Consider the following 23,147-nt stretch of genomic DNA (forward strand, 5'->3'; position numbering starts at 1 on the left):
AATTCTCAGCCTCCAGTCAGGTTAAGAGCTTTACAGGACAAACAAGTTTGCACGCACTTCATGAAGTCACAGGAGGAAAGAAGGGAGCTGCAGGCGCCCAAAGTTTCCTTGTAGTTAAATGATCTAAAGCAGGACAGTAGGAGGCAGGAGGGGCTGCGCACATTGGGCCTGAGGATCCATTTCTGTGCTGTCAGTGAGCTTGAATGACGCCAGAGGAGGTCGGAAGGGTAGGGAGGTTTCCCTGCTGTCCACACTGTTAGTTAACCTGGCAAGTAGGTGCTAGTCAATCAGCTAGCTGCACCCCATCACAGGATTTTTTTTATGATATTTCAAAGATTTTTGAGGGAATTTGAAGTCATACTTGCCAGTACTTTGTATTGTGTTATAGACAAGAAGTTAAATTGCATACTCACCAGTCATATAGAACTTCGTGCTATAATTTAGTTCATAGCATAAATATTTGTAATGAGGTTTCAGTTTTAGTCCCATTCATGGATTATTAAAAAGACACTACTGTTTTGGTTCTAACCTGAATCATGCCTATTTGCGAGTCTTATAATGTTATCAGAACATTCTAAAGTTTTGCAGGGAAGAGGAAGAAGAATAATAGTTTACTAACATGGCAAACATATTTTCAGGGTCTACTTTAGACCAATAACCAAACTAGAATCTGAGGTACAGAGCTGAATAAGGTCAAGCTTGGTCCTCATGGAGCTTTCAGGATAAATGGGACAGATGCACATCTAAGCAAAAGGTTTAACAGAGACACTGTTGTGGAGTGTAAGAGATCACCCTGGACCCAACTGTAGGATGTAGGAGGAGTCTTTATTGCCCAAGCTTGGTGACAGCAGCTCCTGCTACACTCCAGGAGCTACTGCACCATGTAGCGGAAGTCAGGAATTTTTGAGCTCTCATCCTCCAATCAGAGTGAGAGCCATCCAGAACAGTTTCCATGTGCAGGATGCAGGAAGGGAGCTGCTGGATCCCAAAGTTTGCCTGTAGTTAGTTAACCTAACCTAGCATGGTAGGAGGCAGGAGGGTGCTTGGACCTCCAGAGCCATTTCTGCGCTTCAGTTAACTTGAATGGTGCCAGAGAAGTGGGAAGGGTCGGGTGCGGACTGTGCACTGTGCACTGTATACTGTCAGTTAAGCTAACAGGTGGATGCTAACCATCAGCTGGCTACATCCCATCACAACACAGCTTTAAGAAGTCTCAATTTAGTTAATAGTTGCATCTGTGTAGGAAAAAAAATTTACAACTGCTTTTACCTAGGAAAATTTGCATTCTGCCCCTTGGTAATACTAAATAATCTCTGAACAAATAATGCAAACTCTTATATTGTCTTTCAGTGTAAATGACAAGAACATTTTCTATATATGCTTGGTATTAAGAGTTCTTACTTTTTAATTAGGTGTTTTTACTTGTTAAACTATGAATTTCCCTTTGGTTTGAATGTGGTGTGCATTTTTCTATGATTTATTATTTGAGAGAGACGGAGATGGAGAGGAGAGCTTCCACTTGCTGATAGCGTGTGTAGATGCCCGTGTTGACTAAGAGTAGACCCCGTGGTAGAGCCAGGAGCCCAGGATGCAGTCCAGTTCTTCTCTTGCATGGGAACCTGACTACTTGAACCATCAGCACTCCTGCCTCTCGTTGTCTGCCTTAGTGGGAAGCTGGAGTCGGGAGCCAGAGCCACCCTGATGAGGGGTGTGGGTGTCCTGTCTGCCAGGCCGACGGCATTGCCCCGCATTCACCTCTCAAAGTCTGTCACTTCGGTCATGTCTGATACGTCCACTGAACTTACTACAGATAGCTGTTATGTTCATGCTACTTACAGAAGTGTCAGCATAGGTCCTGGCATGTACTAGGCACGCTTTAGATTTTAGCAGATTTAATTAGCATGTAACTGTGTAACACAAGTGCTCGTTTAATCCCTGATGCCTGATTGTAAGGGCTCTCCCTGCTTTTCAGCTTTATCTGAATATTAACTTTCTTTAAGGAGTTGTAAGGGATTTAGATTGTTTTTTCCTGATACTAATTTTTAAAGTCCTTTTTTGCCAGTGTGTTTATGAGGGCATGCTGAGATGTTCTCTTTGTTCTAAATGCTGCTTGACTTCCTTGACCGACTGGTTTACTAATTTTGTGCTTATTCTTTGAGGCCTGAGACACTGCAGCACTGCTTAATGGATTTCTGTATCGTATTTCATCTTTAATTTTTTTCTGTTTGCCTTTTAAGCTTATTTTTTTCATACAGTTTTAAAGCCAGAAAAGATTTTGGAAACAATGTAGATAAATCTTTTATTTTATAGACTAAGAGGTCATGGAGAGTGAAGTAACTTGCCCAGAGTTTTGAATGCTCCTGGCCACCTAGTTAATGGCCTGTTGCACAGAGGAGAAGGAATACTTTTTTCCCCTTTTTAACCTATTGCTTTGTGGAAGTTACTATGCTTTTAACATGCTTTATTCAAACTCTAAATCATAAACTTACTGTCTGCTTGCACTCTGGTTTTATACCAATGAGAAATTCTTTGATGATTTTTCCATGCTACAGTCTTACATCATACAATATTTATCCTAAAACATATAAATACTGATGAACTTTAAATTAATGATAGTGCCAAATGTTTTAGCTTCAAGATGTACTGATTCCATATCCTGAATATGACAAGCTACGGCGTCTGCAGTGGTGAACACATTACTACTCTCGGGGCTAAGATGCAGTCGCACAACTGGCCAAATTCTGTCTTCCGTGCTTTCTGCTGAGCCTGTCAGTACTGCTTGTACATTTCACTCCTTCTGTGCTTGACTCTACGAGCCTGTCATTGCTAACTCCAGGCCGCTTGCCAGTACTCTCTGATAGCATAGGAGGGAAAGACTATTAGACTATTAGAGGAAAACTACTGAGTCTCTGTTTGTGTCTGCAAAGGTGGAGGCCGGTGTTTTCTAAGTAATATTGTCTTAGAAAAGATCAATAAATGGCTCAGAAGCAATCTAACTACTGAGAAGCCACCTACCATGAAGTTTATGACACAGAAAGCATGTTTTTCTGCTTGTAGAAAACAAAAGTTTGAATCTTCAAAGGCCTTGATTGTATCTTCAAGTTTAGAAATATTGTATTAACTTTATTTCAAGTAGTTGAGGCCATCAAGTAAGATTCTGCCCTATTGATTAGATATTAGTTGATACATTGATCAAAAATGCCTCCAACATAGTTCAGTACCCTGGTTGTGCTGCAAGAATGAAGTTTGAACCAGCATTGTGTTGGATAAGTGATCTCCACTGATGATAAAAACCTCCTCCTTTCCACTGTGTCCTTGATCAGCATGAGCAGTGAAGCTGGTGGAGGTCAGATCGCTGTGCATTTCACTGGCATACCTCTCACAGCTCCTTGGGCAGATGCTGCTGCTTCTGTTGGTAACAGCACACTGAGGGCCGAGCAAGTCCTGTCTTTACCTCAAGTTGATACTACTGGCTAGAGAGATTCAGCAGGACCCACCCAATATATTTCTAAAATTGGCATCTTTGCTCATTTATTCTCACTTGTTTCCTGAAACTTTGTTTGTGAAGGCCATCAGAAATAGCAGCCAATAGGAATTTTTTATTATGCTAATAGGTGCTATTATGTAAGACAAGTTTTCTGAAATAAGATAACTGTGATTATTTGGAAAAGCAAGGGTAGTTTCCAGTCAAAAGGTATGGGAAGCATGTTACTTCTGTTATGCCTCTATGTCTCACATGGCCTTGTCATTCCAAGAATTGTAGCAATTAAGACATACTAATATATTTTTATTCTTTATTACTCTAGATATTTGAAAGCAATAGCTGTTTCGCTTAGATGTTATATTTTGTGAGTTTTTGCACTTGTTTATTTTATGTGGAATATGGAAGGTAGAGTGGAGAGGAATGAGAGAGTGAGCAGCACAAGTCTTTGATTTAGTAATAAATGTTATTAAATATAAAAATTATAAATGGCAATGGCTTCTTCTGGTTTCTTTCTCCCCACCTTTAAAGATGATTAATCATTTGTTCCTCTGTGTTTGCCCAACATTTGTACACTAGTGAAACAGCTAGCTTGTGTATGAGCTATGTTGTAGTGTGTGTCTTTGTGTGTGTGTGCTTCCCATTAGGTCTGCAGCAGTTTGTGTGTAAATACGTAATTCACTGGTCGTCTCCCCATTTATGGTGGCTGGTACATATTTAATCATCAGTATTGTCAGAAGAAATGAAATCAGTGTGTTTCCTGTGCTTTAGCATAGAGAATCCCTGTAATTCTTAGTATATATGTTATGTGTAATTGTGACATTACAGATACAACTCAATTTGGAAGATTCAGTGGACATTTAATTTCAGAATTTAAATTGAATTGTTAAGAATAATGGTTCTTGAGTCTGTTCTTTTTCCTTCCTTTTGTATGTGTGCATTCTGCTATTTCTTTTGTGATGTTTAATTTGTGTATTAATTTTCTTTTTCTATTTTGATGTTCCCTTGTATATTCAGTCATTGAACAAAACTTTCATTGTCTTTCCTTCTGCTTTTTTTAATCCTTTCTTCTTCATCTTGTTTATGTTGTATGGAATTGGCAGCGTATTGTCAGGGCAGAAATAGTGAAGTACCCGGAAGAAGATACCCGGCATCTCGCCTCTGCTCAGAGTAGGATCTGTACAGTACAGTAGCTCAGGTATTGATGGGAAGGGAGGGGAGAACCAGGGAGTACTATCTTGTTCTTTAATCCCTCTGAATAGGGAAATTCATGGTTGTAAGTTTTGGAAATTAATATTGCATAATTCCTGTTTAACAACGTTGAAATTGGTGCTTTGCCAGGAGACGTATGAAGTAAACAAGAAATCGAGAACAAACTATAACAACATTTCAGTCATTCTGAGACACATTTGTCTTTATGCTTGTATTTATTACATGTACAACGAAGTACATAATTAAGGCAGTTATTTCATTATCTGCCCCCTTCCATTTTCCCTGAAGTAGCCAGGTAATTGAAAAAATACATTTAAAATTTGCCTTGAATTACCCTTTTCTAACTGCTTGTATGTGCAAATTTGGGAAGAGAGTTGAAAAAAAAATGAAAAATTTGTTTTAAAGTGTTGCTAAGTGGTGAGTATTAGGGTATATTGCTAAATTCATTGTTTCTGATACGCCTTTAAGTATGAATTAGAAGAAAGGAAAAAGTTAAAAGTGTCTTTTGATTTAAGTTATTTTATAAATATGAGTATTAAATATTTCTGAATTTTTTACTACACCATATTTTGTTGGAGTTGCTATTCATAACACAATAACGAGTGAGCTCTTTGGAAGGAAGTTAGGGACTTATCAGTACAGTTTTAAAATCTAGAGGAATTTTTAAAATGGAATTGCCCTCCGAATTTCTGCTTTGTATTGTCAGTCCTCCTAAACATATGTCTGTTACTAATTCATGCTCTGCTGTAAACATTCTAATAAAAGTTATGGCTGAGTATAATGGCTGGTGGGATACTAGCAAGTAATGACAGTTTTACTTTGAAATGGTGAGGTCTTGGCTATGAGCTAAAATATGTGTGAATGATTTATTCTAATCCTTTGCTTTAAATTACAACCAGGGTTTAATTTTTCTTGTTTGTTCATCAACTTTCCTTTTATAGAACTGGTAATAACCTCAAGTTAATGTCACAAAACCAGGGAAGACTCAATAACCAAGTTGCTGTTGCATCTTTAAAAGAAACCAAAACCAAAACCAAAATCAGGAAAAAAAAAATCTCAACACTCACGAGTTTGTTTTGGTTGATTCTTGCAGTATCAACTCCAGCCTCATTTATGATGTCTGTCATCAGGAGTTCACCAAAGTTCAGACAATGAAAATATACTTAAAGGAGCTCTTTGTGAATGTTCTGATGTCTTGATAACAACTGTGTTTTCTTTTATGACAGAGAGTGGTGAAGGCAGATATTGTAAACTACAACCAGGAACCCATGTCAAGGACTATTCACACGCCTAGAAGCTCTATGTGTGCAGTTCAGTGAGCGCATTTTTCTTCTGTGTTGAGAGTTTTGGCTGCCCTTCACCTCTGAGTGGGCCCAGGACTTCAAGGGACTTGCTTTTATCAGTGCCCATCTCTGTAGTTCACACTCTCCTCCCAGCTCGCTTCATCAGCAGGCGTTGCCTCACAGCCTCAGGCAGCTCTTGGACTGCAAAGAATTCAGCTTCAGGACCACACACTTTGAACACAAAATGGAAAGCCCATTCTCTGGAATTTAGACTGTCATTGAAAAAGGAATGATGTTGGTTCTCCTTACAGCTTCATCTTCTCCCTGGTAGAAAACATGTTTTTTAAACCAAGTGTGAGATGTGTCCAAGTCCCGCCCGGGTCTCGTCGCAGCATAGGTCCATTCTCTTTGCGGAACTTGTACATGTCAGAGTGCAGGCATGTGCCTAACAGAAAATGCTTAAAATGAGGCTGTAATAGAAATATTTTTTCAGTATAAAAGAGCCTAAATTGTTTATATTGTAGTTTGTAAGTCACCAAGTACTGAGTATTTGATATTGTGTTTTATTATCGTACCGCAGTCCCTGTGTTGTGGCACACTCAGGTTAGACGGCTGTGTGAGCTTTGGTCGACGTCAGGTCGTGCAGCACGTGGATCGTGTCCTCCAGTGTACGAAGAACACTGAGTGAGTTACAGCATACGCTTGGATCATTTTGAATCAGACTGTACCTGATGTTCAAATGTCTTTCTCTTGCAAATAAATCTATTTAAAATAATTTGGGGAGGAATTTTCTTTGAGTCATCTTTCTTCTGGTGCAGAAAAACCAAGTGGATTCACATGCATCATTCACCCCCTGAAGTGAACACATAGATGAGGGTGTTATTTTGTCGGGCCAGACTCACAGCCCGCCATTTCAGGCTCTGCACGGAAGCGTTAGCTTGTCTTTCCATCTTCTCTCTTGCCACTTGGACCTGGTGCAAGCAGAGCTTGGAGCTACTCCTGTGTGCTTCAAGATCTGCCTTCTTGTCCTTGCTGTGTAGATCCTCCCATCCTGCTATGTCTGTCTGCTGCTGCCACCCCCAGGCACCATGAGGCAGGGTCTGGCTTTCTCAGTCACTGCTGCACACTGCTTGACCTGATGGATGCTCTGTCTTTGCTATCTTGAAGCAGGAACAAATACCATCATATACCAAATGTGTCCTTGTCTCCACAGCTGACAGTTTCACATCAGTTGCCTCCTTTGTGGCTGCCTCCCCTTATTGCTGTGAATTATAGCTTTTTGTGTCCCTGTCTTTTTGGTTACCAAACCATGAACTCAGTTAAGGGCAATTATAACTCTTTTTTGTCTTATGTCTGCTGGCATACCTCATACCTAACAGGATACCTTCTTCTTGGGAATTTTGCCACAAATGTATGCAGGAATTTTGAATACTGAATTTTATAGCTGTAACAGATTTTGGAAAGTTTGTTGTTTCCCATTCTTTACATGCCTAACCTAAGTGTAGGAGCCCGGCGCAGTGGCCTGATGGCTAAAAAGTCCTCGCCTTGAACACACCAGGATCCCATATGTGTGCTGGTTCTAATACTGGAAGCCCTGCTTCCCACCCAGCTCCCTGCTTGTGACCTGGGAAAGCAGTCGAGGAAGGCCCAAAGCCTTGGGACCCTGCACCTGCGTGGGAGACCTGGAAGAGCTCCTGGCTCCTGGCTTCGGATCTGCACAGTACCGACCGTTGTGGTCACTTGGGGAGTGAACCATTGGATGGAAGATCTTCCTCTCGGTCTCTCCTCCTCTCTGTATATCTGACTTTGCAATAAAAATAAATAAATCTTAAAAAGAATAAGAAAAGGCAACTCCGGAGACCATGGGACCCCACGTAAGATCTGGTAGACCCCCTTTGGTCTCCTGGCCACAAAACTGTTTGTTTTTTTTTTTAATTTAGAAAAAAGATTTCAGAGATTATGATTGTTCTTACTAGGTTGCAGACCCAGCTTCTCTCTGTCTCTGTCTCTCTCTGTCTCTCTCTCTGGTTGATTGCCATACTTTTCATTTTAAAACAGTTTAGCAGCTTTTTAAGCCCTTCAGGGTGATGAGCCCTTCACGCTAGGTCAGTCTACCCTTGCTTTCAGCATCTTCCTGAAGTGTGCAGGTCAGTGGCTAGAGCCCTTAGGGGAGCATCACCTTCTGTAAGTGAAACCTCAGCCCTCAAGGACATTATAGTCAAGGAGCAAAGGTGTTTCTTGTTCCTGCTGTTGTTTTTGAAAGTTGTGACTGAAGTTCACTATTAAATTTCCCTAAAGATTTATATTCAGTAAGGGTCAAACTATGCTCTTTCTGTGTTGTTTCTATAGCTTAGAAAACCTGAGGATTTTCAAATGTTTCTACTAGAGTTTGTGTAGTATTGTAAGCTATGATTTACGTACTTGTGAGTGTTCAAGCAGGAGGCAGAGAGAAGCTGACAAGGGTCTTTGAGGACTCAGCAGGGGCAGCGAGAAGGCACGGCCTCTTAGAGGTGTGTGGTTCCCAGCATTTACACATGACCTGTCATATTTCTACACCAGTCTGAGAAATAATGCCTTGTGCACATTCATAAAGGAGAACAGAGCTGGAGTGATTACAGACCTTCCTGCAAGGCAGTAAGTTACTGATGTGGCATAGCCAGGAGTCAGACACAATGTCGAATCAGAGTGGTTGAGGCCACCGGAGGGTTTAGGATGCCATCCTTCCGTTGTGAGGGTTAGCACAGGTGATGTCCTTGCTGGAGTTGAACAGGTCTGTGTTTAAACGCCTTTTTTTAAAGATGTATTTATTTTTATTTTGAAGGAAGATTGACAGAAGATACACACGGAGAGAAAGAGAGAGAAAATCTTTCTATTGGTTCACCCCAACAAGCAAGCGACCACAGTGGCCCTAGCTGACTGAGCTAAAGCCAGGATCTTGCTCTGGGTGTCCCATGTGGATGCAGGGGATGAGCTACCTCTTGTTTTCCCAGGTAGAAAGCTGGGTTGGAAGTGGAGCAGCTGGGACATGTGTCCATATGGGATGCCAACACCACAGGTGGAGGATTAGCCCGCATGGTGCCTGCCCCTTAAGTTGTTTTCAAAATGATATGCCTTTGCTGGGCTGTCTACCTTCACAGTAAACACCTTGACTAGAGGCATGCACCCAAAAGAGTTGCTGTGGTTGTAAGTTGGGACTGTGATCATTGAGCTAGAGACAGAAACTATCCCCTCCTCGCTGCGGCCTGGTGAAAGCAGGCACTGTGAATATGCTGTATAGCATATGGCCAAAGTAGATTTCTGAATTCCGTATTACAATTTTCTCTATTCTCCGGGTTTTATTTTTGAAATGAAAACGTAGGATTCATGCTTATTTTGCTTTGAGTATTACCTCTCCTATCTACAGTTTTTAATTTAAAAAATTACAAGTCTTCCCATCTAGTTTTGGGCACTTTGTCTACTGAAGACACATGCTATAAAGTTTCAAACACATTGTGGTCACTTCTGTTGCTTATTGAGTTTATGAAAAACACAAAAGTCTTCAACCAGAACTGGTCATTGGGTGCTGCCTTTCAAGTGCACCCTCTATTATGTGTGGCAAACCGCTCTGGAGTGGTTTGTGGAGTGGCCCAAGTGACTCGTGTGACTGCTTTATTATTCCGGGAGGAGGTGAGCCAGGGCTCTTTAAAGTTCATCACTGAAACAATGTGCTGGAGCAGAATGATTGGTGTGGCATTTCGAAATAGAGAGTCCCCTGGCCTGAACCCCTGCCGTTGTGTGCTGTGATACTGGGAGATCCTGAGCGACAGTTGCAACCTTGCACGCTCTGGAATGAAGACCTGCTAGCCCTGTGCTGCAGGTGTGTGTCCCCACTCCTCCCAGAGTCAGGTTCCTCACTGCCTGATGGACCACCCCATTTTCAGCCACAATTTGCTCTGGAAGTGGACCTTCACTGTTTTAGATTCATTAATACCCCTTTGCTTTGGTGGTTAGCTCAGAAATTGACTAATGACTCCATGAATGCTAGTAGAATTTTCCAAGATTTCTGAAAAAAAAAAAAATAGAAGCCTCCATTCCTGGAATTTTTCAGAAAGCTGTTTGTCCACTGGATTGGAATGAGAAAGGATGGGCCTCTGGATGACCCAGTCGTCTCGAGGCTGAGAGGGGGGAGCTCAGGGATTGGTTAATGTCATAGGGACAGAAGAAGTAGTTAAGAAAGGCTGAGTTGCTGTCACTGTGTTTGAGCTCCATAGGTCAAGCCTTGCCTTGAGCTGTTCAGCCTCATGACTCAATTTCTCTGTCACTTAGGCGGGTGTCATTTTTAAAAATCATTTCTTGTGTAAGCAGCTGTTCTATACCAAGGCCTTTGCTTGCCACAGAGGACAAAGATGAAGATTATCTGAGTTTTACCCTCAGCCTAGCCATGCACATAACTAAGAATGTAGTCACACTTTTAAATGCTTCAGTAGGACTATAACATATTATAAAAAGATGTGGTTTAACATCAAGTATGAGGGAGAAAATGGATTTCAGATAGAAAAAGTAAGATCAATGGTATAATGTAATTATCGTCAAAAGTAGCATAGTCTTAGATTGCATTGACACAGAAAAAATATGACCCCCTATTAGATGTGTACACATGAATTCCTAATGGAATATTGACTTAGGAGGTCTAGGGTGAGTTTGAAATTCTGTTTTTATATCAATGCCAAATGATGGTGCTGGCTTTTGAATTGCAATCCATGAGGCCATGTCTACAGTATTCTGCCCCCTACCTCCATGCCCATTGTTTATGCCTTCCTTTAAGCGGATGACAATGATGAAGATAAGGGGATTCAGTGGTACCTGAAACCTCTGAGGGATGACACTATGGCTTCAATGGATGAGCAAAGACTCTGTGGAGACTTCAACGGCAGTCTGCAGATAGGTACAAAAGCAAGCCTAGAACACGATGACGTTTGTACTATAAAAGCAACAGTACTCCAAAAATAAGAGCTGTAAGCCGAAGCTTTGGGAAGGGGTTTTGATTCAGCCCAGGAATGAACCAAGATGGGTAGATGTTATCCAAAGGAGATTTTGACCCAGTCTGAGGAAAAGCATGACAAATGCTTGCTTCCCCCCAGGTGGAAGGGATTGCTTTATAAATTGTATGTCATGGTGCAGAGTGCAAACCCACGTGTCTTCGGAGCGAGGTAGGTGAATAAACGAAGAAAAGGCAGTTCAGAATGTGAAAGAATAGGGAGTCACCACTCGACCGATGACGTGGAGAGCATCAGTCCTTGTCTAAAGCCATTCCAATCCAGTCCTTAAAGCTACAATGGCCAGCTGAAACCCGTGAAGGTCTTTTTATATCATGGCCAGCTTTGAAGCGAGTCCTCTACCCCCAGCCAAAGCTTCCGATGGTTACAGTTCCATCTCTTACTGCAACTTCATGGAAGATGTCAAACAAGAATCACCTAGTTGATCTGCCCCCAAGCGCCCAGCCCACAGAAACTACAAAAGATAGCAAATCGTGATTGCTGGTTTTAACCCCCAAGGCTTGGGGCGATTTGTTTCAAATTAATAGATAAGTAATATAATGGGTTTACATATTACTTGATAATTGAGGAAGTTGACATTCTGGCATGGCTTAGTCCACCCAGGCTTATAGTCCTAGCGAGGGACGGGCTGGGGCTGCCAGTCGAGGCCATGTGGCCCGGAAGCGTGACTTCTTGCCCATGATGCCTTCCCTTCCTGCCATCTTCACTCCGTGGGGCCTGGGTGCCTGATTCAGAGCAGCTATTGGTTAAATAGTTTCTTCCTTTTTAAAAAGATTTATTTAATTTTATTGGAAAGGCAGATTATATTTATAGAGAGAAGGAGAGACAGAAAGATCTTCCATCCACTGGTTCATTCCCCAAGTGGCTGCAGCAGCCAGAGCTGAGGTGATCTGAAGGAACTAGGAGTTTTTCTGGGTCTCCCACAGGCGGACAGAGTCCCAAGGTTTTGGGCTGTCCTCAAACTGCTTTCCCAGGTGACAGGCAGGGAACTGCATGGAAAGTGGAGCATCTGGAAACAAACCAGTGCTCTTATGGGAGCCTTGTGTTTACAAGGTGAGGATTTTGTCAATTGAGCCATTGTGCTGGGCCCAGTTAAGCAGTATCAAATGAATGAGCAAACTTTTCATGATTGAATATTATAGAAAAATGCATTTGTAAGGGAAGCCATAAATATAAAGAATGAATGTTTGCAATCTATACATCAGGTTGGAGTTTTTTATTGCCTGTGCCTAATTTCTCCGCAGCTTTTTAACCTCCAAATGAAAGCACTCTTGTGATTTTTGTTTTTATTTATTTGAGGACACTTTTATAAATTCATGGGAAAATGGGGTTAAAAATAAATTTATTTGGGAACAAAAATTTTGAAAGCTATGCATAGTTTTTTTCCATAGTACACATTTTCATGAACTTTTTAAATAGCCTTTGTGTATTTATTATAAAACAATACAGCAGAAAATAAACCAAAATTAGATTTTAGTGACAAATCACCTTCCAGATGTCTCAATGAAGAAAATTAAAAAGCTGCATATGTATGAGTTGCATTATATTAAAGGACCGAATCGAGTTTTTTTTTCTTAAAGAAGGAGTTGTTTATTTATTTTTTTTACTTGAAAGGCAGATTTACAGAAAGAAGGAGAGGCAGAGAGAAAGAGAGAAGTCTTCCACCCACTAGTTTGTTCCCCAAATGGCTGCAGTGGCCAGAGCTGAGCCAATCCAAAGCCTTGAACTGGGGCTCCTGTAGGATACATGTGCTCCAAAGTGGAGGCGTAGCCTGTTGCACCACAGCTCTGGTCCCTAATCCCAACCTTTGCTTTCCTACTCAGTCATACGGCAGTTTTCTAGTATCTGTAAGTATAACTGCACATCCTCATACTGACTTCATGATTGCAGATGTGAAGTTGCGTGGTGGTCATGTCATTGTGCTGTCTTCTCTGGACCTGCACCCCCTGGAGTTTCTACTATTGTTAACTGTGATATGTTGAGCACGGAAATTCCTCTGCACATCATTCTATATTTCTTTGCCTTTTCTGTTTATCTCTAGGCGAAATTCTTAGAATGATTGGTTCCAAGGATTATTTTGAAAACACTTTGCCATACCATACTTGAGAAATATAGCCCTAACGTATCTTGCATATCACAAATGAAAGTGTCCACCTGCCCATGACCTGGTCAACACCAGACGTAGTGAATTTCTCTTGTGCGTTTAATGGGTGTGGCTGATATCTAATCTGCACAGCACTGCAGGCTGACTTCCATCGACAATCGTGAGTTAACATAGATGAAACTTGTAGGTGAGGAGGTCTGTGTCTACAGGAAGTTTTCCCTGTGCGTCTATTTTGGTCTTTACATGTTTTAATAATGTCACACTGTTTCTCATATACACGCAAGTATCCTCAGAAACCTTTCAGACAACCTTGAGCTGTCCAAATTTGCAGCACACAAGTGATTTATTAAAACAAGAGAAAGGCTTTATTTTTTTCTCATTTTTCTTTCCTTTGCTTTGCAGCCTGCTGAACAGAGGTCAGCCCTGCTGTGTCCCTGCCAGGTACCGCATGCCTCTCCCTCTTACAGCCCCGTCCAGTGCCACACTGCAGCCATGGGAAGTTGCTTCTTGCACTCTTGCTGTGACCCTGAATTCTTGAAGGTCTAGGACCTGCTGCAGTGTGACAGACTGTATACTGAGGGCCTAACTTTGTCTCAGCCACTAACCACCTGGGAGGCTCGCTTTGCCTGCAGTGAGTCTGTTGGGTACCATAGGTGGTTCTCAGACTTTGGCCACCAAAATCATCTGAGAATCTTGAAGTTTACCAGTTCTGCGGCCCTGGCTCTGATGCAGGGCCCTGAATTCTATATGGAAACCACCGGACAAACCTCTGTCATGACCTCTCCTTAATCTGACAAGAATGTATTGATAGCTGTCAGCCTCAGTGAGCTTATCTGTAAGATTGGAGTGACAACCAGGGCGATTGCCTTGAGAACGGCGCAGGGAAGAGGGGCCTCAAAAACGTCAACCCCGGAATGGTCGGGAACTATTGATCTTTTCTCTCTGCTCTTCTCAGTATGACTAATAGGGTGGTTTTGGCTAACCAGTCCTTGAGAGAGTAATGGATGTCGCTTTGATTATGGGTAGGGAATCCCATGCGGAAGCCCTGTCCATTGCTCCACCCACTAGCAGCCATCCGCATCTCCTTGAAATCCTCTTATTTGTTCCAATCCACTGTAATCTGTGCATACATGCTTATTTCTTTCCAGCTTCCCAAGACCCTTGTCCTTGGAGTCAACTTAACCCTTTCCTGTTACCCCAGCACACCCCTGATTCTGTCACTTAGACTCCAATCCTCTGACTTTCTTCCCAAATTTGTCTTGCAAGTTGGCAAGGGGCCGGCTGACAGATTGGCTTGCTGCCTTGTATTGGGTCAGGGAGAGAGAGGAATGTTGTGAAAAGCTGCCAGAAAGCTGAGCAAACCAAGATGTGGGTGCTGTCTTGTTACTCCTTCCACATGCAGTCTTGGAGGGGGAACCCTGATCAGTTTGCTTTTGGCACATTCCTTGCAGGCCTAATCTGGAAGGCATTTGAGGGTGACGAACAGATGAGGGGAAAGGGAAGGCAAAGGTTTGCTGACATAGCCACTCTACTCAGGTACCATGGTGGGCACTATTACAGCCAACCTTAGAGAGAACTGACTGTATCATGACATTTGCATAGTCTGTCCAACTTAATTCACATTCCAGGCCTGCGTGGAAATTGCCATTCTCATGTGCTAATCATGAACTTGGACGAATGAGATGTCTTGCTCAAGATCACACATCAGCAAGGGACAGAAACATTATCTGAACCCTACCCTTACTGCCTCAAACCTGTCCTGCCTGCCAGGAATGGTGCTTATTCAAGCTCCGTATTTAGCATTCAGATTTCCAGGGAAATACTTGAACTTGGAATAGGACTTCTTTTAGGTTTTTGGAGCCAAAATTATTTTTAATTTTATGGTTAGAAAAAAATGTAAACTTACACTTGCGGCTGACTAGAGATGATAAAGCAAGCATTTGTCAAATGAAATTCTCCACTATGAAAAAGTAAGTCATTCCTCGGCCTTGCAAAAACCTAGGCCTCACTCGATTTCACGTCAGCCTCTGCTAACAGCTCTGTTATCTCCATTAGGGGTTGCAATGATGAATGCCTTTTATTGCATTGTTAAGCACTTCAGTGAATGTGTGAACACACAGAGCTCCTAAATAGCATGGAATAGAAACAACCCGGTCTCCTAGAAAGAAGAAATGTCTTGAGAGCCTGACAGATTGAGCTTTTAGCACGCTGCCTCTGCCGTTCTCAAGCTTGGTTACCCTCGTCACATTCCTTGGCTTCTCTGACTCTCAGCTTCTTCATGTGTGAAATATGGACGCTAATACCTACCCCACCAGGTAATTTTAAGGATGGAATGGCATGGCACATTTGGCAGCACTTGGCTTTGTCCAGTTCCTGGTACCAAGTGAGTGGATCATAAACCCCACAGTGGTTATTGCAATAACTCTTAATGGAACCAGATGTTTAATGGCAGTGCCCAAGGCTCGCTATGCTGAAAGGCCATTGGAGAGCAGGATTGGATCTAGACCTCACTTCTCGTGGGCCTAGCAGCTGATCTGTGTGGATACACAGCTCAGGCAATCAGGGCACACACAATAGAAGTTCATGAGTGGGAATACATGGGCTTGTCACAAAGTTTGTGATAAAAATGTAAAAAGGAAACTTATTTTTTACCATTTTATTTTTATTTTTGATGATGATTGCCTGGTTGATCAGGGTGGGAAGGACTGAGGGTTAGGGAAAATTGAATGTGATCATTGTTTCCAAATTCTCTATTTCTTCTTGTCTCTGGGGGTAGGGGAGAGACACACGGGGAGGTCACACTCAGCCTCCAAAATGTCCTAGCACCCAGGAAAGGGGAACCACCCCCTGACATCAACCCAGGGTCCTGTTGTGGTACATGTTCCGAGAATTCTGACCAGGTGGCATGGATAGTTCTTTTTTTTTTCTTTCTATTATTCTCATTTTAAGATACAGTTCCATAGGCTCCTGGGATTTTCCTTGTACCCTCCCCATTTCCTCCCCCCTCACTGAGTTCCCCTATATCATTACTATAGTATAGTTCTTCATACACAGTCATATGTCCATCATTGCAGGCATGGACAATAGCAGAGAGTCCAGCATTCTATTGTCAAGATAAGGTAAGCAGTTTCATTGGGAGTCCATCTTTGTCTGGAAGTAGAGATGCATACTGCATTGTATCCTCACATCTCGATATGATAGTCTCCATTACATAGTTACTATACATCCCTTTAAATGAAAAGTCACAATACCAAATCAATAACAGGAAGAAAAAAAAGAAATTTACAATGCCATAAAATTAAATAACATGCTGCTACATATGATAGTCTCCATTACACAGTTACTATACATCCCCTTAAATGAAAAGCCACAAAAACATGATCAATAACAGGAAGAAAAAAAAGAAATTAACAACACCATGAAGTTAAATAACATGCTATTGAATGACTCATGTGTCCCTGAAGAAATGAAAAAAATCAAAAACCTTCTTGAAGAAACTGATGCTACTGTATGATCTATAGTCATTCAAGAATTTGATCAGAAGAAAGTGTTTTGAAGAGGTGAAACTAACAACAACAACAAAAATCCGTGAGATACAGTTTCCGCTAATCTTTGTTGGTGAAATGTGTCTCCTGTAGGCAACAAATAGATGGATTTTGTTTTTTAATCCAGTCTACTAATCTATGACATTTGATTGATGAGTTTAAGCCATTTACATTCAGGGTTAATATGTATGGGTGATAATTTGGTTCTGTCATTTTAGCAATGGGTTGTTCATTGATTTAGTCTTCCGTTGTTTTACATGGATGTTTTATGCGTTTGTCTTTGGTTTTGGTGGGTGCTATTCCTTTTCTCTGTCAAGAGAAGATCTTTAGCTATCATTTGTAGGGCAGATTTGGAAGAGGCAAATTCTTTTAACTTTTCTTTACCGTGGAAGAATTTTATTTCATTTCAAAGACAGAGGAAAGTTTTGCTGGGTACGTTATGCTGGACCAACAAGTTTTTGCTTTTATCTTGCTCCGTTCTCTGCTTGCCTGTAGAGTTTCCTGTGAAGGTCTGTTGTGAGTTTAATTGGCATTCCTTGATTTTTTTTTCACATGCACCTTTAGGGATCTTTTCCTTATGTTTGATTGAAGAGAGCTTGATTATTATGTGTCTTGGTGAAAATCGCTTTTGGTCAAGACTGTTGGGAGTTCTGTGCCCCTCCTGGATCTTGTTTCCCAATTCTTTCTCTAGATTAGGGAATTTTTTCCTTATTATTTCATTAAATATATTTGTAAAACCAGTTTCTCTTTCTGCACTTTTTGCGACTTCCATAACTCTTATATTTGATTCTAATAGTGTCTTTCAGTTTTTGAATAATTTTTGTGTCCTTATCTAGCTTTGCTTCCAGCTTTTTGTTTGTTTCCCACTGGTGACAGGAATTATTTTCCAATTCTGATTTTCTTCTGCCTCCTTCATTCTATTTTTTTTTAAAGATTTATTTTATTTTTATTACAAAGTCAGATATACTGAGAGGAGGAGAGATAGAGAGGAAGTGGAGCTGCCGGGATTAGAACCAGCGGCCATATGGGATCAAGGCGAGGACCTTAGTCACTAGGCCACGCTGCCGAGCCCCTCCTTCATTCTATTTTGGAGACTCTGCACTGTACTTTTAATTTGCTGCTCTGTACTCTTCATTTCTGATATATCAGCTTTCATTTGATTCATTTCCAGGGTGACATATTCCTTGAACTCCTTGAATGCCTGTACTGTGTGCTTCTCGTTGCTGATAAGAAGTTTATAACAAGTGCTTTGAATTCTGTATCCCCCATGTTCTCGATGTCTTCCTCAGTGAACTCTGAGGTTGGCAAAGGGTTTTTGCTCCTTTGCAGGGGAGTCTTCAGTAATATTCATTGTGCCTCTGTCTCTTCTTTTGCTCTTAGTCATTGTACTTCTGGTTATCAGAGTCTTCTCCTTGGGGCAGGTTTCTAAGCTGTGTCACCCAGAGGTCTACAGTTCAATTCTATGTATTGCAGTTGCTACATGGCTCTTTGTTTACAGTCACTTGTGCCATAACCTCCAGTGAGTTCCAGGTCTGGGTTCTTATGTTAGATTTCTACCATGGTCTCCATAGCCCCAGCTCCTGGATCACCAGTCTCCACTTCCTGTGATCATGTGCTGAGGCTGCACCCTTGTGTATATAACCTTTCTCCCACTTCTGGTTGAAGTATGTCTCAGGATTAGGGAAACACCAGGAGTCCTATATAGCTAGGTTGTTGGTGCTGATCTTGCTTGAACTTGTAGGTTGTAAGGTCTGAGGGCCACACGGACCTATTTTAACCTGTACAGTGCTGAGGTCGGTATTATTTTTCCTGTGGGATTAGTGCAATGCACTGAGCTCAGGGAGTTCTTGCCAAGGTCAGTGCATGCACAGTTCACTCTTGTCCCCTGCAGTCTTAAATTCTTTGTCACACTGTAAGAAATGGCGTCGGATGTGCCACTACTAGAGTTCTTCATCTGCTGGCCATCAGGTCTGAGGGCAACTGGGACCTGACTTGGGTGGAACCTGTAGGATGCCATGTTGTTGCATTTCACTGAGTCAGAAATGAGCTCACTCCCAGCTCTGTGCATGCGCAGTCCTGTTCAATAGCCCTTGCCTCCTTAAACAAAATAGCACCCGGTATGGCTCTCGGGGACAGACTGGGCTGTGAAATCCACTCTGTCTGGATCCATGCCTGTCTGGGACTTGCTGCTCTGTCTCTGCTCCTGGTCAAATCAAACAGACCATCAGGGCGAGCAGTGTTTTTGTCTGGGTTCATCTCCGGATCTCCTGGTTAACACCCTTCCCACCTTGGTGGTGCAGTTCAGGTCGACACTCGCTGAGTGCCACTGGTGTATCAGTCACTGCAACATCACACCGTTGTTTTCACTGCTTTCCTTTGCTTGCCAGTCTCCAGGTGCCCCTCTGCTGTGTTTTGTCCTCTTCTATTTCCTGGAATGTGCCCTCTCTGCTTCACACTGTCTAATATTTTTCCATCTGTTTAAACATGTCCTTACCCTATTCTTCCATCTTAATTCTTCAGATAGGTCTGAAATGCTATTGATTTTGCCCATCCAAGGGTGAAGCAACCTTCCCAATGTCCATTGACTGATAGAGTTGACCTCATATTTCCATTCCCCCGTATTTTTGCTGTCATTGTTTGCTGGGATAGTTGTTCAATTTCACTTGCAGGCAGGCCCCAGAACCAAGACCAGATGACCCAAAACCTGCTAGATTCCCCCACCCCTGAGGCTGATGAACCCAGCAGGTTCCAGCAGGTGGGCCCCAGGCACCAGGCCAGGAGACCTGAGCCACACCGTATCTTCCACCCCCAGGACTCACGAATCTGCACTTACTGCTCAGGCAGACCATGAGACCAGGGCCTGGTGACCTGAGCTCTGCTGGATTTCACCCCTCCCTGGGGCTCATGAACGAGGCACCCACCTCTTAGGTAGCCCCAGGAGCCAGGCCAGGCGACCTGAGCACTACCAGATCCCCTCCCACCAGGGTTCACGAACCCAGCACCCACTGTACAGGAGGGCCTCAGGACCCAGGCCAGGCGACACAAGCCCCTCCAGATTCCCCGCCCCTGGTGATCACAAACCCAGCACCCACTAACCCCAGGCTGGCATGGCTCACCTCACCTCAGCATCCACTGTCACATTGTGTGGCCTGGCTCAGTTCAGCTTGTCCCTAGTTCAAGCGCCTGCTAGTGTGTGCTGTAGCCTAGCCTATTCCAGCCACAACTTTGTCCCAGCCCCAGTGTGACCTGGCGTGTTGTGGCCTGACTGGCCTCTCCTGCACCCTGTTCTGGTTCTCAGATATGCCAGTGGATTTTGTGAACTGGTCAAGCCTGGTCTGTCCCCAGACCTGACCCACATGTCAGCTAGCAGGTAGTGTAATCTGGCATGGTCAGGGCTGTTCCTTGACTTGGTTCTTGCACTCAACCTGCATAAACTGCGTCCCTACGAAGGAATTTCCCAAGCTCTGCTGTCTTTTCTCTTCCCAATAGGAGTGAGTCCTTAGCCCAGCTTGACTTTGTCCACCTCTTGTCCTGGCAGGGACAGTGGCCTTGCTCAACTGGCCCACACCCATTTTGGTTCTTGTTGTTGGGTATTGTAGCCCAGTCACACCTGATCCTCACCCAGACACAACTTTCACATGGTTTGGCAGGAGTCAAGACCTAGCCGAGCCCTTTCTAAACCCACCCTGCCTCTCACAAGTACCAGTGGGTGCTGGAGTGTAGCCCAGTCTGTTGCTCCCCAGACACAGTCCACACCTGCAACAAGGGAGGCCGTAGCCATGTCTAGCCCAGCCTACTGCCCTCAATCCAGCTCTTGAGCTCAACAGTGGGAATCCCAACCCTGCCGGGGCGTCCCCTTAGCAACCCAGCCAGACCTGTTCCCATCCACAGTTGTTGGGTATGGCAGCAGAAATTACAGTTCCACAGGGCTGAGTCCACATCTCCCCCACAGATTCAAGGCAAGCTTTATTTTGGAGCAAAGAGTTCGCAAAAATGTTTTAGAATTTATTTTGAATTTTACAAAAAAATGTGAGGTAGTAACAAGAGTTACGATATAATCATCACCCACTGTTTTTCTAGTAACGCATCAGTATCTTCAAGCACCTGAACCGTCCTCAACTGTATTTTCAGGAATATTAGGTAGGGGGCCATATTGAAAGTTAAGCAGCCAAAACAAGAACAGTTACCCATATGAGATGCCAGCATTTCCTGCTACTCCACAATGCTGGCCCCTCAGATTGTAGTTTTTTTTTTAATTATATAACTCCAATGTAGAAAGAAAACTTAGGGAGTTTGTGTTCCTGTGTTGGATTTATTTTACTCATTGTGCTGTTCTTCATATCTATCTGGTTCAAATGACAAGATATCATTTTTAATTAAATTTTGTTTTATTTTTATTGCAATGGCAGAATTAGAGAGGAGAGACACAGAGACTTTGAATGACTGGTTCACGCCCCAGATGAATGCAACAGTAGGACTGGGCCAGACTGAAGCCAGGAACCTGTAGCTGCTTCTGGGTCTCCCATGCGGGTGTAGGAGACCAAGGACTTGAGCCATCCTCTGCTGCTTTCCCACATCATAAGCAGAGAGCTGCACTGGAAGTGAAGCAGCTGGGACTTGAACTGGTGGCTGTGTGGGATGCCAGTGATGCGGGCAAGGATTAATGTGCTATGCCATGGCACCAGCCCTGGGGTTCGTTCATAATGGATGGATAGCATTCCACTGTATGTCTATCTCATGTTTTTTATCCATCTGGTGCTGGGCGTGGTGGATTCCCTGTTTCAGCTGCTGTGAACAGTGGTGGTACAGACATGGTGGTACAGGTACCTGATACACTGAGTTCATGTCTTTGGGATTGCTGGATCATACACCTGCCTTATTTCTAGTTTTCTAGGAGAGCTCCATACTGTCGCTACCATGGCTGCATTAATTTACATTCCCCCCAATAGAGTGTGAGAGATTCCACATCAGCAGCAGCACTCGTTGCAGCCCTTTGGGATACAGCTGCTCTTAGAGGGCTGAAGTGATTCTTCACTGCACTTTTGCTTTAGATTTTCCATGGTGACTAGTGATGTGGAACACTTTTCCATTCATCTGTTGGCCCTTTGTGTTTTCTTTGAGAACTATTCTCGTCCTTGGCCTATTTTCTCAGTTGGACTGGATTTTTGTTGTTGTTTTTATTGATGTTTTGAGTTGTTTATATATTCTGGCTATTTATACTTTGCAGCCTAAGTAGTTTCCATATGTTTTCTCTCATCTGTTTCTTCACTGTATTGATTGTTTCCTTTGCTGGGTGGAATCTTTTGAGTGGGATATAACTCCACTTACCTAGTTTTGCTTTCGTTGCCTGCACTTCTAGTGTTATCCAAGAAGTCATCATCTACACTACTGTCTTGCAGTGTTTCCCTGATGTTTTCTTCCAGCAGTTTCTGGTCTTACATTTAGGACTTTGGTCCAGTTTGAGCTGCGTTTTGTACATGGGAAGAGGGATCTACATTTGTTTTCCTATGTGTGAGCATCCAGTGTTGTCAGCCCCCATTTATTCAAAAGATTGTTCTTTCTTTAATGTATGTTCTTATCACTTTTGTCAAGAGCCAGCTGACCTCATGTACATGAATTATTTGGGGGCTGTATTCTGAGATTAGCTTCTATTCTCCATTGTTATCGATAAGTGCACCAGTTTTTATGTCAGTACTCTGCTGTCTTAGTCCCTACAGCTTCCTAGTGTCATTTAAAAATTACTCATCTTTATTGGAAAGGCAGATTTACAGAAAGAACAGAGAGAAAGATCTTCCATTTGTTTGTTTACTCCCCAAATGGCCACAATGGCCAGAGCTGAGCCAATCTGAAGCCAAGATTCAGGAGATTCTTCCAGGTCTCCCATGTGACTGCAGGGTTCCAAGACTTTGGGCCATCTCCTGTTGCTTTCCCAGGTCACAAGCAGGGAGCTGGATGGAAAGTGGAGCACCTGGGACACAAACCAGCACCATATGGGGTGCCGTCACTGGGAGATGGAGGATTAACTAGTTGAGCCAGTGAACCAACGCCTCTAGTGTGCTTTGAAATCAAGCACTGGGGTGCCTCCACCTTAGTCTCCTCCTCTCCTGTCCTTACTTTGGCTTTCTGTGTCTTTTGTGGCTTGAATTCTGTGAAGACTGTCATTGGCATGTTGCTAGGAATGGCATCATGTCTATAGATTACTTTAGGTAATACAGATAGTCAAGAGATGCTGATTTTTCTAATACTGAACAGGGATTTTCTTCCCATTTTTGTGTACTTGATTTCTTTCATCAGTGTTTTATAATTTTCATTGAAGAAATATTTTACTTCTTTAGGCATACTTGGTTTTTGAAGTATATTTTCTGTCTATTGAAATATTTTTGCTCCAAATAAAAAAATATCCAACTTAATATGCCTTAACGTTCCAGGGTATGCAACACCTCTGGCCAGGTTTTTGAGATAAAGTGAATCTCAGGTTGTTTAATT

General features: G+C 42.7%; 1 protein-coding gene across 6 annotated transcripts in view; it reads left to right on the forward strand.

Moving 5' to 3' along the window:
* The window catches only part of RAB28 (RAB28, member RAS oncogene family), a 105,242-nt gene extending 91,470 nt beyond the window's left edge, over positions 1-13,772 (forward strand). For 3 of the 6 annotated variants that reach the window (XM_058670301.1, XM_058670299.1, XM_004579209.3), the window contains one exon: positions 5,920-6,375. In XM_058670301.1, coding sequence (XP_058526284.1) covers positions 5,920-5,987 — 68 coding nt within the window. In that variant the 3' untranslated portion in view covers positions 5,988-6,375. Of the gene's footprint in view, positions 1-4,584; positions 4,680-5,919; positions 6,376-13,518 lie in introns of those variants that run through there. The other 3 variants (XM_058670300.1, XM_004579210.3, XM_058670298.1) reach the window with 2 other exon arrangements.
* Positions 13,773-23,147: the final 9,375 nt, after the last annotated feature.

The sequence above is a fragment of the Ochotona princeps genome, chromosome 11 (genome assembly GCF_030435755.1).
Source record: "Ochotona princeps isolate mOchPri1 chromosome 11, mOchPri1.hap1, whole genome shotgun sequence".
In the NCBI taxonomy this organism is placed as follows: domain Eukaryota; kingdom Metazoa; phylum Chordata; class Mammalia; order Lagomorpha; family Ochotonidae; genus Ochotona; species Ochotona princeps.